Here is a 14,820-nt window from a genome sequence, read left to right as displayed (position 1 = left end):
GCTGACTGAAATAGGTGCTAGCTAGTGAAATACAAAATACCCCCATTACAATTTCCCCTTACTGTTTATGAAGTACAGTAGCTATTCAAGATTCAAATTGTTGGTGTTAAATATTAAGACGACATTTCTTTCTTCTTAGTGAAAATTCATTGCTGTGTTTGTACTCTGGGTCTTTCTAGGTGTTCTTAGAGTTGCATGTTTCTTTTTAAAAGATACTGAGAAGCCAGTGTGTATTTGTGAGGATATTTTTCTCAAACTTGTGCTTATTTTGCGTTTTGTACTTAAGGGTAAGAAATACCTTTCACCGTCAGTATCATACCTTGAGTTATATAAGTCAGTGTACTAAGCTTAATTGTTTATTCTTTTCCTTCAAGACTTAGTTCTGCTAGTACTTTCTCCTTTAAGGTTGCACTTCCAATGATTTTGATTTGGTTTTCTGGTTTGGGGTGTTGGTTCCTTTTCTTGCTTTTAAAAGCTTAAAAAGAAGGAAATGGCCCATATGCAAGCACTTGCAGAAGAATGGAAGAAAAGAGATAGAGAGAGAGAGGCATTAGTGAAGAAAAAGGTAAGGAAACTACTTGTTCTTATACTTCCTGAAAGTCTCATTATAAATATCATACCACTATAAGATTTGACAAGATATTTTGTAATTATAACATAGAACAAAGAATCTGTGATTAGTCTTCACACCTACTGGTATGCATGCATCTGGTCTACAACAGTGCAAAAAAATATAAAAGTAGCCCTTAATCATTGAATACCTGTTAGAAATCCTTTACGTTAGCTTGCTTTCTTTGGGGGCTTTTAACTTCAGTTGCTTTTCACTTGTGTGGTCAAAAAGCACTTCTACAGCCCAGCTGTGCATGGTAATCTGTTAGCCTTTATTGTATTGGAAAGAAAGGCTCTCCACTGTGAGCTCTTCATGAAGAGCTGGAGCTTTGTTTTACATGTAAATTTACACACAAAAATTGTCAATATTTTATATCATAGCAAGAGTAAATTCTTTACCTCCCTAAAACATTGTTTTTATTGCAAGAAAAAATGCCTTCTGTTCTTTTAGGTAGCAGAATATACTGTTTTGGAAGAACAACTTCAGAAAACCTTGAGAGATCTAGATAAGCGAGAAAGACAGCTTTTTAGTGCTGAATCAGAGGTAACAAGTGTTTGGTCATTTTACACATAGCTTATGCAATTGCATTGTTTATGAGGTTTGAGTTTTCATATAGAGATGGTGGTGACCTGTATAGATGAACTAAAATAACCACATTCATACTGATACATAGTGGAGCACTAATAATTTAAATCAAGTTCTGTTACAGCTACACTTTTACTGAAACGGAAATTCAGTGAACTTTTAAACAGGTTACTCGAATTCTAGAACTGTAAATTTTCTATTCTTACAGAATTGGAGTGTCAGTGGAGACATGTATAAAACATGACCTCAATTTCAAGTTTATTACTGTCACATGAACATTGTACATGTGTACAAGAGTGCCTTGCTTCAAACAGTAACTGCTAGATTAACCATTGAAATAGGAGAAGGTCACATGGAGACCTGGGAGAAACTGCAGCTGTCTAGGTTTTCGTATCCAGCAATTTGATAGAGTTCCTGTTTCATATCTTTTTTTATAGTGACAGGGCGAAAGAAGATGCGGGAGAAGCCAGTAGCTACCACTGTTCCTAGATCTCACTGGACACCCCCAAGATGATGATATGGGGTGTGAGTCCTCAGGGAGGCTAGTCATATGAAAAGAGAAAGAAAGAAAATAAACTGTCTATTTTTGTACTTCAGAACAAACTCACAAATATGTAGGTAAATTTCTGTGGTGATATAGCAGTCCAACAAACTTCTCTTCCTCCTGTAGCTCAGATTAATCTTTTTATCATATCAATCCCTCCTGTGCTTGTGAACAAGGTTAAGAAAGCTCCCAGCACAGGGACTGGCTGGCTGAGCCTGATCCCTGTTTTGTACTCAGGCTCTCTATACCCCTCAAGATGTCATTTGTGCTGTAAATAGTGTCTGACTTTACCTTTAACAGCTATGCAAAAAATCTGGTGATTAGGTTTGGCTGAATGCATTTCAGTCTGAGTGAAAATATTTATTTTGAATCTCATACATGTTTGTCTCAAAACTTGCTCTAAATTTAGTGAGATTTTGACCTGAGGGTTTAGAGATAATAAAGATCAGTGGATTCCAAAAGTGTCTAGACAAAACGATGTAGGGTTCATTTAGCAATTACACAGTTCGAGAAATGGACCTTTTGGATGGGTTTCTATTCAGCTAGCTGTTATTTAGGCCAGTAACATCTTTCTAGAAGGTTAAACATGTCAAGGATTTTTTTCCTGTTTAGCTCAATGAGAAATTCTCTCAATATATTCAGTTTGAAGGGTGTAGTCGTAATGATCTAAAGGCATCTTGGCTGTAGCTGTGACTTCACTCTTTCTGCAGAGAAGGTGTATATGTAGTTTTTTAGTGAGAAGTAGAAAGGTGGATGTAAAATTTGCCTTTAGCCTTCCCATGTAGAAAGTACAATAGAGATTCGGATAGCACCGTTTTTACAATAGTCAAATAAGAGTATATTTGTAGCCTATAGTCATTTGCAAGTCATTAGTTAAGCTGTAAGCAAGTAAAAGAGTATATAGCAAATGTACAGATAACAATGGAATTTCTGTTTAACTTCTAAAATTGATAACGATTTTTTCTGTCATGAGTAGTAGTAACAGTTATGAGAAAGATGCTTAAAATGAAGATCTTGCACCTATGGATTTATGTAAATATGTGTCACTTTTAAGCTTCAAAGAGTAAAGAAGGAGTTGCAAGCAGAGCATGAACGAAATCTGCAGGAGCTACAGGATTCTGTGCGGCGAGCCAGAGAAGAATGTGCACACCAGGTTGAGCTAGAAAGGTCAAAAATCAAACAGCTGGAAGAAGACAAGCTTCGCTTACAGCAGCAGGTAAGTACACTTAAATTTTTTGGCTTAACCATTTACTTAAGTAAGTATTTATTAAACTAAGCGTACTAAGTTAAGCGATGATTTTGAGGCAAGCACATTCTGGCAACTTGGTAATAAACATTTATCTCCTTTGTTTGGTGAGCTACATGCTGGGATCCATCTCTTTCATCTTGTGCAGTGATAGGGCCAGTTTTCAATGCAGTGGGTTTTCTTGGGTTTTTTCAACACTGAAATTCAAACCTGAATTACAAGCGTATGTTACACATAGAACCTGAACAGCAGTATACATTTCAGTAACTTCATGTGCTGTCAGCAGTTAACATTTAGCAGAACATCTAGGTTGCTTGACTATGCAGTTTGTTTTATTCTTCCATTGTAACAGAGTACTTCTATTGTCCTTATTGGGGTGGGGGGATTACCTTGATACTGTGATCTTCTATTCTGCACGTAATAGTTTCGTTAAACGAAGAAAACTCAGACCACATTCTTTTGTCCTGTAGGATAGCTTTACAGTAACGAGACTAATCTAACTATTTTTCTTGACTGTTAAAGCATACTGTAAAATTTGAAGAGTTGGTACTAGCTTTTCTGAGCAGTTACAATATCACACACTTAATTTGTTAGGTAGATTAAATCTTAGCAATGCGTGTTTTTCAAAGTACTTAGTTTATGTAGATAGATTACTTGCATTGGTGCTTTTCATTTCTGATATATGGCAATGATAAAGCACAATAGCTTTCACTAACTGAAGAACTTACATCAGCCAAAGGTATATTTTTGTATTAGGGGGAGTTCTGGTTTTTGTGAGTATTTTGGTTTAATATTAAACACTGATATTAACCTGCTTCTTTTTACGTCAGCATACATTAACCACAGTACAGTGAACTTTTGAAATACAGCTAATACAAAAAATGGTGCTAATCTAGAAGATGCTAATCTTTGCTATTCTACTGAACAATCATTGCATTGAGATGAGCAGTTTCAAACTGCAGAATGCAATCCACTTGGAAGTGGTAAGTGGATCCCTTCTGCATCGTAGATGTGTTGCTGGTAGCTACCAATGCTGTATCAGTCTAGACAAGATAGCCAATAGTTCTTCAGGCTAAAGCAGCCAAATGCCACCACCTAGGAGTCATCTTCAAAATTCTTTTTTTGACTTCCACTGACTTTTTTTTTTAGCTTTTTTTAGACTACTTTTTTTTATACCATCACAATCCCTTTATTTTTCCTAGGCAAAGCAGACATACTGTACCAAGCTAAAGAATCAGTTAATTCAGAATTCTAATAAGAAATGGGACAATGAGAGAGAATAACTTCAGTGTGTCCAGCAATACCATCAAGAGTTACCTGTACCCTCAGCCAGAGGCAGCATTTCATATTTACTAGCCATCAGTGAAAGTATTCTTTATGAACTCATCTGCTCCCTTTTAAAAAGCATTTCTATTTTTAGCACTGCAACATCCTGTGGCAGTGAGTTCTAAAATTTAATTGTGTTGCATATTTAAACTTCTTGTTCACTTCAAGCTTGTTGCTTAATAATTATTAAGAATCCTTCAGTGCCTGTGCTACATACCATTCCTGATAGCCACCTAAGCAATCATACTGTCTCTCTTCCAAACATAAGTCCTGGTATGTTTTGTCTTGCTTTGTACAAAGGCCATTCCTTCCAGCTGATGATCCTGGCTGTCTTTCTCTGTGCTGTTCCTGCTGTTAGGAATCTCTCATACTTCAATATGAGGTGGTGGTTACCACATACTCTGCACAAGACAAACCTTTTTGTTTTGCTTTGCTGGGGTGGGTTTGAGTTTGTTTTGGAGTCTTACTGTAGGATGTTTCCCTTTTAATGTGCACAAGCAGAAAGTTCCTGTTGCTAACAATTTTGATGGGCTTCTATTTTTCACCTTTTTGAGTGTGTGTTTTTTGTTCATGTGTATTTGGTGTGTTTTTTTTAACAAGGAATGTTGTGGATTAAATTACAATAGTTCCAAACAATATGCTTTGACTTATTCCTTACCTTTTAAGGATATGTGTCAATACACAGTTTTCACATTTGAATTGCAGAGTTCTCTAAATGTCTAATTGTTTGGAGGTAAGCCCCACTATGTGCAAGAGAAGATTCTTGAAGCATCCACCTTGAAGAATATCACTCTTCCTTCCTGAATAAGGAAGCTGTACTTTATTTGTACAGTTTGTGTGAGTCCCTAACAGTCCACAAGCCAAGGTCTCATGAGAAGTCGAATTTTTGAAAGTGTTTTCTGAACCAAATAAACAAATAAACCCCACATTACTGTAGAAGTTCTAGTGAGAGCTGGCATTTTTCATAGCCAAAGAAATTAGTTACTGTCTTTGTCATCAGTATCATGTCTTTATGTCTGCTTTTAAAAAGAAATCAGTAAACATGGAAAGGTGATGAACAGTAGTATCTTTTGGTGAAGTTGGCTATTGCAGTTATGTGTGAAAAGTTCACTGCAGTGAACTACATTTTTTTTATGGCTCCTTAGGAAGCATCTTTACTTTCTTACATCAATTCTGTAAAAATAATAGATACAAAAAGTTGAAGTTTTGGAAGAAAAATAGAAGTGACCCAATTAGGAGATCCAAAGAATTAAAATATTGATGTACTAATAGAAGCTGTAGGCTTTGAAACAGAAATGAATTCTCTGAAGCATTTTCACCCAGTATTCTAAACTGTTGGATACAATTCATGGAAATACTTAGATCAGCTAGCTGGACGTGATACCAAATGCTGCATTTGTATTTATATTGTGTAATAGAATGCATCAGTTCCATCAGGTGTACTAAGGTATTTATAGTTGAATAATTAACAGAAGAATAACATAAGCTATTCTTAGAAAACATCTTACTAAAAATATTAAGAATTTTTTATATGGTATAATGAAAAAAAGCTATTAAACACTTAATGCACAATTACTTTGCTGTAAATAAATTGGCACAGTTTTTCAGATTGCCCATTCTAAGATGAAAAACAAAGCTGTCTCTTAATAATATCTTAATGAAACTCTGGAAGTACGCAGTGAGGGCAGAGGCACATAGCATTAAGTCATTAGTCACTGAAGTCGTCCTACTTCAGCCTTTCTTCTAAATCATTATTTGGCTGTACAAAGTATTAGCTGTTTCCTCTTCCAGACATTCCTAAACAAGTTATGCTGGTGAAATTGAGTAAGTAATAAAACTTCATGTAGTAGATAACACTGTTGGCTTCCTTTAAAATATGTGTGTAAATCTAAATTGTTTTGTTTTCTGTGTTTCCTCTGCCAGTTGTTTTAGAAATGTGAACAGCAATGTTTATAAATCTTGATCTTCTGTACATGAGGATAGGACATGGTTTTTTCTTTCCAGTACTGAGCAAAGATCCTCTTTAAAACTCTTCCTATTATAACACTGCTGTATGCCATCATCAAGAAATCATTATTTATGAATGTGTAGCTTTCAGTGTCTGTTTTATATCAGATAATTGACAGTACGATGTTTGTTCCAGGGACTAAGGAGTAACTTAAGTTCTGTAACCTAATTCTTTGTCTGTGAATAGGTTTTTCTGCTAACTTTCATTATATCTTGATATCTTTAATGTAGCTTTATGAAGCAGATAATAAGCATAAAATTTTGGAGAAGGAGTTCCAGCAATACAAAGAACAGCAAAGTAGCAAACCAGAAATCCAGTTACAATCGGAAATAAATCTTCTCACTTTAGAAAAGGTATCTTGGATTTTTCTGGTCTTTAAAAACTGTCACAATGGTCCATTCACTGGTAAGGGAGATGTAAACTAATCTTGCATGATAAACTGCTTAATTTGTCCTTTTTGTTTCACTTTTTCCAACAATTCCTTCAAACTTCAAATATTCAGACATAAATAAGGCCTTATTTCTGTAGAGGAAGCAGTAGTGTTAGAGGCTAAGGCAGGAAAGAAGTAACATATATTTAAATTACTACCATTGTGATTTATGCTGGGGACCCTGAGCTTTCTGTTTATAAAGCTAAATAAATACAAAGTTTTTGTGATGATTAATTTAGATTGGTATTCCATTATGTGCATTGTTTTAAGTGTTTCTGAAAAGATACTGTGTTACTTACCAGTGGAATAGAATCACTGTAACAAATTGATTTCTTAGAAACCATGCTTTCAGTAGAGGATATTTTGCTTAATTAAAACCACAGATATGGGCATTTTATGCTCAGAATTATTGTGAGGTTTGAGTCAAATTGACCAAATAACCTGGAGAAAATTGGACCAGGCTTCTTGGCACAAAATGCACTTACAGTTATATGGCTGGTCTGTATGTTACTGTATGTTGAATAACTTGTAATAATGCAAGCAAATGATTCAAAATGTTTCTGTCTCTACATACTTTCTAAACTCTTACCTTAATTTTTTTAGATTTTCTATTTTTGTTAGTTTTATTTAAAAAATCAATGCTTTAAGATATTCACAAATTTAATGGTAAATAATTTTTGTCTGATTAAAATAAAATATCACTGCCTCAGTTAATTAAATACTTCAATTTTTAGGTTACTGTGTTCTGTGTGCTTCATAATTGTTTCCATTTGCCTTTTTATACTAACTTTTTGTACAGAATGCAATGAATTTTTTTAGTGTATAGCATTTCAAAAAATATTTATTTAGATACTAAGATGAAACATTCACTGTAGATACACAGATTTTAAAGAATGGTTTGAACAGATGTCTCTTTTGGAGAAAAGAATGTAGTACATATCTTCCATCAGCTGCAGGGAAGAAAAAAAATCTACATACCTTTTAAAGGAAAAATTTATCCATCAGTGTTTCTGTTAAATTAATGTTTATAATCTTACTTTGAAAAAAGGAAAAAAAAGGGGGACAGAGAAGGTTGCTGATTTGAGAATCTTAAATTTAAAGATTACGTCAGCAGATTTAGTGCTAAAAACTAATCTTTTCCTTTTTGTATAGACAGCTATCCAATAAAAGTAAGACTATATTTTAAACAAGAAAATGTTCATGTGCCATAATATTTATGTTATATAATATAACAGCTTTAGATGATGTTGTATGTTACACTACATAAACACTTTTCTTAAACCAGACCCTTTGTATATATACATCTTTCAGTGATTGTTACTGCTGTTATTGCTTCAGCTGATATGATTTTAATTGCTTTTAGGTTGAACTTGAAAGAAAGTTAGAGTCAGCTACCAAGTCAAAGCTCCACTACAAACAACAATGGACAAGGGCTTTGAAAGAACTTGCAAGGTTAAAACAGGTATGCAGGTTTCCTTTTTTCGTATGAGACAACCAAGTTAATGTATTATTGGAAGCTACTTATAATTACTGTTAACTACTGGCAGTTATTTTATTAGTGTTTGTCTTAGCAGAGTTAAAGCTCTGAGCTATGCTTGTTACAAAAATGACAGTGTAAAACATTTAAGTTTGACATGGAACTCAGAAAAGATGAAGGCTCAGGTCTGCAAAGAAGGTGAGCATAGCTAAAAGCAGGCATGATTCAAAAAAGAAAAACTATATTAATCTCATTCCTAATAATGCTCAGTCAGCACTTGCAGAGAAAATATTTTGTTCCCATCCCAACCATCTTAGTCAGTTACAGTCCTAACTATTCAATACTTTAATTGTAAAAGGAATGAAGGGTAAAAAGGAGAAACAAGTCTTGACTTTTAGAAACAGTGGTGTAAGGTTTGCTGAATGTTGTAAAAGGAAACAAACGTGCAGAAGATTTAAGCTGGAAGTGAAACTCCTTTATCCTGCTTCTAGAAATCCTAACCTGATACTAATATGGCATGTTTTTTTACTGCTGTGTTTTAACAGAGCTCTTGTTTGTGCATGTGTGTGTATATATATATGAGAATGTATATACATATATATGAGAATATGTATACACATATATATGTATTCATATTTCATGACTTGAAAATACTCTGTTCAAACTTCCAGAAGTAGCAGCTTCATCCTCACTGAATCCATATGCCTTTATGTGTTATTTGTCATCACCTGTCTTTCATGAATTACAGTAAACATTAGCTAACAGTATACTTAATGGCAAGCATTTCCATTGGCCTTGAGAAACAAATTAATAAGTCATTAATTCCTGATGCTGAACAAACCTTGACACAGACGTAAAGCTTCAGAGTCCAAATTTACTAAAAGGTTTTGATTGTCTGTATTCACACCTACTTCCTGCTTGAGGAAAAATGATCCTTTTTTTTAAGGACTATAGTTCCTACTTCACTCCTATGCAGGAGTATTCTGTTTTTTGAGAGTAAGAAGCTCAGCCTACCCTTTCCTAATTACTTTTTTAAATCTGTATTTCTCTTTGAAGAGAGTGAATGTGCTGTATAATCACTATTAATAAATAAAAACTCATCTTTATTTGCTGTCGTCTTCGTGGTCGTTCTTTGCCTAATGATAAAAGGAGTCATAAATTCTCTTCTCCAATTTCTGAAACTTTCTTATGCTTGATAAGATGATGGAAGGAAGAATATAAATCTTACCTCTCGTAAGATTTGTTCAGCAGCCATGAAATGTCCAGGCTATTTTTCCTTACTGCCATATTCAAAAAACCTTGTAGAATAGAAGAGAAACTTGTTGCTTGCCAGATTTAACACTAGTGTATATCACTATCAGGTTTTTATTACAAATTTCATCACCGTAGACCTGATGATCTGAATTCAGTAACATATGTAGATGGTTTCAGCTGACCCTCTTGCTGAAAGTCTGAATCATAAAATAAGTTGGCATGTGCAGTGAATTATGCACCTAAAACTTTTCTAATACAGAACAAACCCTTTCGAAGTAGTTTCTTGTGTTTTTTATACTCCTGTGCTTCATTTTATAGTCTATTGATAAAGGATTTAAGTGACTTTAAAGAGCCAAATAAAAGCTGAAGCAGAGCTGATCAAAAACCATTTACTGTGTTTTAAATATAAATTTGGAAACTGTTACTTCAGGAATTCTAGATTTGCTTTAGTTCAGATGATTTGTGCAATTGTGCATAGTCTGACCAATTTATTGTTTAAATTGGATTAGTACCATGTTAATTTTGCATTGCCTCTGGTGAATAGCCACAGGGCTGTAATCTGTGCCAGTAATTTGTCACACCAAAGCTCTCTAGAGAACTATACAAAACATTTGTGTAGTGAGGATTAGACGCTGAAAGCCATATCTTAGATTGTTAATAAATGTTAATGACAAAACCCAGCTGGTAAGTCTTGGAAATGAGATCTAGTGCTTTGTGCCCATTGCCAAAAAAATGTTTAAACAGAGATTTCCATTACTCAAAAGTGACCTAGTACAGTCAATTTATGAATTAAAGAAGCATAATCTACAGGCTAAGCATTTAGTAAAATGCTCTTCTGATTGCAACCATAAAAGTCAATGTTTCCTTAATTAAAAAGTTTCCTTTTACTTTGGAACTAGTTCTTAGCACACATCTGTGGCGGTTTTATATTTTGCAGAATATGAGATATGCAGTACATAACTTAGGAAAGTGTGGGACTGTTAATAGAAAATGCTCTAAACTTCTCCATGTCTAGGATTTTGAATGCTAAACACAGTGCCAGTGGTAACCAAAAAAGATGTTAAGTACATGAGGACACGTATACATCATGCTTACCTGTGCTTAACTAAATACAGAAGTTAGCTGAATTTAAACTTTATAAAGATCAGTGAGAGTAGACTTCACCCTGCTTACTTTTCTTCCTTCTTTGTTACTCAGTGTGAGTCTGTGTTAATACTTCATTTATTATACCCTTGTTCAGCTTTAGGAAGACAAAAATGTCAAAAAGGTAGCTATGTATCTATGCACCCCGGTAGATTTTATAATTTCCAGAGATTTCAAAAGCTGTCTTTCAGAGTTTGACTGGAAGATCTCAATGCTAAACAAATGAGACTTCCATAGTTTTTATGTATGTGACCTTAATTTCTTAGAGCAATCAAACCATTTACACAAAATTACATACATGTTTAAAGAGATCTTACATGCTAAATTTAGTACCTGTCTGAGTGCAAGAAACAATGTATCAAAACAAAGATCAAAGCTGGCAGAAATATCATTTTCAGCAGTTGATAATATCTGTTATAATCTAGACAACCAAAATCTCGTAATGTACATGCATACATTGTTCAGTGTTCTGGGGGAAATATTTTTTAATTCTTCTAATGTGTTTGTGCCCTACGGATCTCTTCAATCCAGCACTGGTGCATTTGTTTAAAACAATATAGACCATATTAGCTGGCTGACATTCACTTTGTCTTGTCCAGTGTCTTGCTTATGCACTGAGTAATTAACTTGATAAATTTATAAGTAATTTAGCCAAGGATGGGATGTAAATCTTTGTTTAAAAAAAAAAAGGCACACAAAAAAAAATAGTTGGGGGTCCAAGTCTTGCTTAAAAACTGTGTCTTGAAACCATCCAGGCCCTCCTACTGACTTGTCAGCTCTGGGTTATTTTCAGAAAACTTTACTTGAGTTCCTTAGTTTCAATCGTAAGTTTTTCCCACAGACTTGCATGGTATGTGTGAGTGGGAGAGTGAATAGTGGCTGCTATTTAGCCATTGTTTAGTCTAGTGTATGTATGTTTACATCTCCCTTTTGGATTTATAGGCAGCTATGGCAAAATAAAGATTGTGCTTCCTTGATTGAAGAGCCTCTTAACTAGAGCACCTGGTGGCATACAGGGATTCTTTTATGATCTGATTATAATTGAGATTTTGAGGGGTTTTTATTACTGGTTAATTTTCATTTAATGCTGATATTCCTGTAGTACCATAGGTTTCAAAACACGATTGAAAATCCCACCATGTGAGCTCCTAAAGCAGTATTCCGTGTCTCAAGCCCTACATTAGAGATGGAAACCAATGAAGAAAAGCCATAAAACATTGAAGTAAATGATCTGATAACTAGTATGTGGCTTTATTTGGACTGGATTTGTCTTGCTTATGGGTATTTAAGAGGAGGATGGCAAAATATCAAATTAATGAGAGAAAGAATTATTGGTGATAAGTTTTACTGAGGGGGGGTGGGGAGAAAAGAAAGTAAGCAAAAGGAATATCATGACTAGCACTACTGAGAAAGTAGTGGAGGACAAGGTACCTGGGCCAACAGAGTATGTTGCAAAAGTAATTTTCAGAATAATTCACACATGCTACTCTTGTTTCATCTGTGGCTCCTCACTATGATGATACTTAGGTGGTGATGCAAGATTAAAGTTTCCAAGTGTTCTGAGTTTCTAGTGTGTCTTCTATCCACAAGCTGTCTTTAGTCACACAGCTGATGATTCTGATGTGTTCCCTTACCTGAAATTTAAAAATGCAGCATTCTAAAAGTTTAAAATTTAAAATTCTAATAGCTCTTATTAAGGTTTAAAACAGCCTGACTGGCTACAAAAAGCAGTTGGGAATAAGTCAGAAATATTCCTTACTTCAGGATATATTATAGGAGCATATTCTCTCTGAAAATGTGAAGTGTGTCAGAAAGTCTTGACTGAGAATTTTAAGCGTGTGAGTATATATAAACTTGTGTGCATGAGGTAGAGTTAAAAAATACTTTGTATTCAATTATAACAGTTTAAGTACACACAGAATAAAATGAAGATGTTATAAGAGCATTTAGAAACACTAGACTTTGCTCAATTAGTACTGTAAATGTGCAGAAGTGTTTTATTAATATTTGTCCATTTTGGAAGATCTTGCAGTAACTTCTACTACATTTCAAGTATCACTATGCAGTAGTTTGGTTCCTTCTCTGGTTAAAGAAAAAAGTGCTTGGGTTGTTGAAGTGTGATAGGGAAAAAAGTGAATTTAATACCTGACTGTCCCTGATAAAGTGGCACCAGTTTCATCACTGTGATGAATAAGAAATCTTTCCTTCTCTCTCAACACAACAAAAGACAGTCTTTTTATGGTCTCTCAACATACCATAAGAAAATTGTATATAAATTAATTCAAAATCAGCATGCCTCACTTCTTATCAAACAACTATTGTAAATTTTTTGCCATCTTCCTGTATTGATGGATTATTAGGAAATGGGTGTCTGTTGCTCTGCCATGAATGGTATACATAAAACAAGTTTGCTGTTATGTACCCTACAAATTGTTATGACAGTCTTAAAGGAGTCAAAGACTAATGCTGGGAAAGACATTGAAAATCAAGGAGTATGAAGTGTGTGACTTAAATTACACACAGGATCCATCATAAATGAACCTGCAGAATCCCTTCTCACTTGCTCTCATGTCTTTTTTTTCCAAGGTGGGCTGTCTGAAACAATGCTAGGGAAATCCTGCCTCAGCAAATGTTGACTTTTATTTTTTTAATTTAATATTAATTGTGTTAAAATGCATTAAGTGCATTCAGGGTCATGGCATGGCATGCTACAGAAATTCTTCACTTTAACTGTTACAGGACTAAAATCCATCTCATCTTTTCCCTCACCCCTCCCAAACAAGGAAATGCCAAATATTTGTCATGTTTACATCACAATTGTATTAATAGTCAAATTAAATTTCTAATCAACTGTATCTGTAAGGAAGTCCTACCCAACATTAACTTGGAGACAAAATGTACTGATAAGAGTTTTTCTCCTTTGTGGAGAAAAGGAGAATTTAGCACTCTTTGTATTCAAACTTACTTCCTTGCGGATTTAGGGATATTATCGTGAGCAACGAGCATGCTCACCAGTGAAATGGATTGTTTCCATTTTTTTTAACAGACACTTTTCCCAGAGAAAAACATGAAAAGGAACAGGAACTGAACAAAGGATTCTCCAGGAAAGCCTTTCTTTTCCTACATCTCACCTTGGCTTTTGCATCATTCCCTCTTCTGTACTTTTGTTGGTTTTATTAAACATCACTAAAGCTGTTTCTTAATCAAAAAACCTTATGGTTCTGAAACTAACTAGTTCAGTGAGGGCATAAAGGACCAAGGTATTAAATGAGATCAGTTGTGATCAGAAGGAAAGCATTAGGAATATTTGGTCTTCTTCCTGGCCTGATTGAGCTTTGGACTTTGTTCTATTAACCTTCAATATATGTACTACTTCTAATGTATACTTTTTCTTTGAGTTTAAAATGCCTTTTTGCTATCTGTTTTCCATTGTAAGCATGTTGCTAAAAAGCAGAAACCTCTGGATCATTGAACTTTCCTGCCAAAAACACTTACCGTATCAACTTGTGAAACTCCTACTCCCAGGTGCCAGCACACAGTTATGTCTGTCTTCTGAAGCGGCAACTGTAAGAACACTTCCAAAATCTTTCCGTATGGATCTGAGTAATACACTCCGCAAACTGAAGGACTGGATTAGAAGACTTCTATTCAGTGTAGCCACAGCTATTTGATGATTTGTGTTTATTATATGTCTCATTATAATCTCATTCCTTAGTAGGCAGGGGTGTAACTTTCTCCTGGCCTGTTACACTCTTGCTGTGTTAGTAATAAGTGCTACTCTGTTTTGCATTAGTTTTCCAGTACTTAGTTTTCTGTTGATATTTGTCCAGCATACCTTCAAAAAAATCTCTCACTGAATTACTGAGATACACGAATTTGACAGACTTATATTAATACCCCAGCTTCCCATGACAGTAGTCCTAGTTTAAAATGGGACAATTAGAGCATGAATAAACTGAACTGCAGAGCAAGGAAACTTTTTCTAAAATTAATCATTTCTTCATAATCTGCAGCAATGCATTGGACTGAACCTAATCATGTATTAAAATCAGCATGGGTAGAAAGGCTAGAAAAAGAGATAATGGCGAAGTCCTCTCCTCTGTAAAAGATTTACATTTGTGTTATCGTCGGAGAGGAGGATGTCAGCTTCATCCTTCACAGTAATGAGTGTTTTTTTTCTTACAGATGAGGCAGTTT

At 34.6% G+C, this 14,820-nt stretch overlaps 1 protein-coding gene across 1 annotated transcript in view; it reads left to right on the top strand.

Moving 5' to 3' along the window:
• CEP120 (centrosomal protein 120kDa) overlaps positions 1-14,820 on the top strand; it is a 32,872-nt gene that overhangs the window by 13,467 nt on the left and 4,585 nt on the right. Inside the window, exons 11-15 of the mRNA XM_010291132.1 lie at positions 476-565; positions 1,061-1,153; positions 2,794-2,955; positions 6,550-6,672; positions 8,113-8,211. Coding sequence (XP_010289434.1) covers positions 476-565; positions 1,061-1,153; positions 2,794-2,955; positions 6,550-6,672; positions 8,113-8,211 — 567 coding nt within the window. The remainder of the gene's footprint in view (positions 1-475; positions 566-1,060; positions 1,154-2,793; positions 2,956-6,549; positions 6,673-8,112; positions 8,212-14,820) is intronic.

Source organism: Phaethon lepturus, unplaced genomic scaffold, assembly GCF_000687285.1.
Source record: "Phaethon lepturus isolate BGI_N335 unplaced genomic scaffold, ASM68728v1 scaffold54647, whole genome shotgun sequence".
NCBI classification, from domain to species: domain Eukaryota; kingdom Metazoa; phylum Chordata; class Aves; order Phaethontiformes; family Phaethontidae; genus Phaethon; species Phaethon lepturus.
This window is presented reverse-complemented; position numbering and strand designations above follow the sequence as displayed.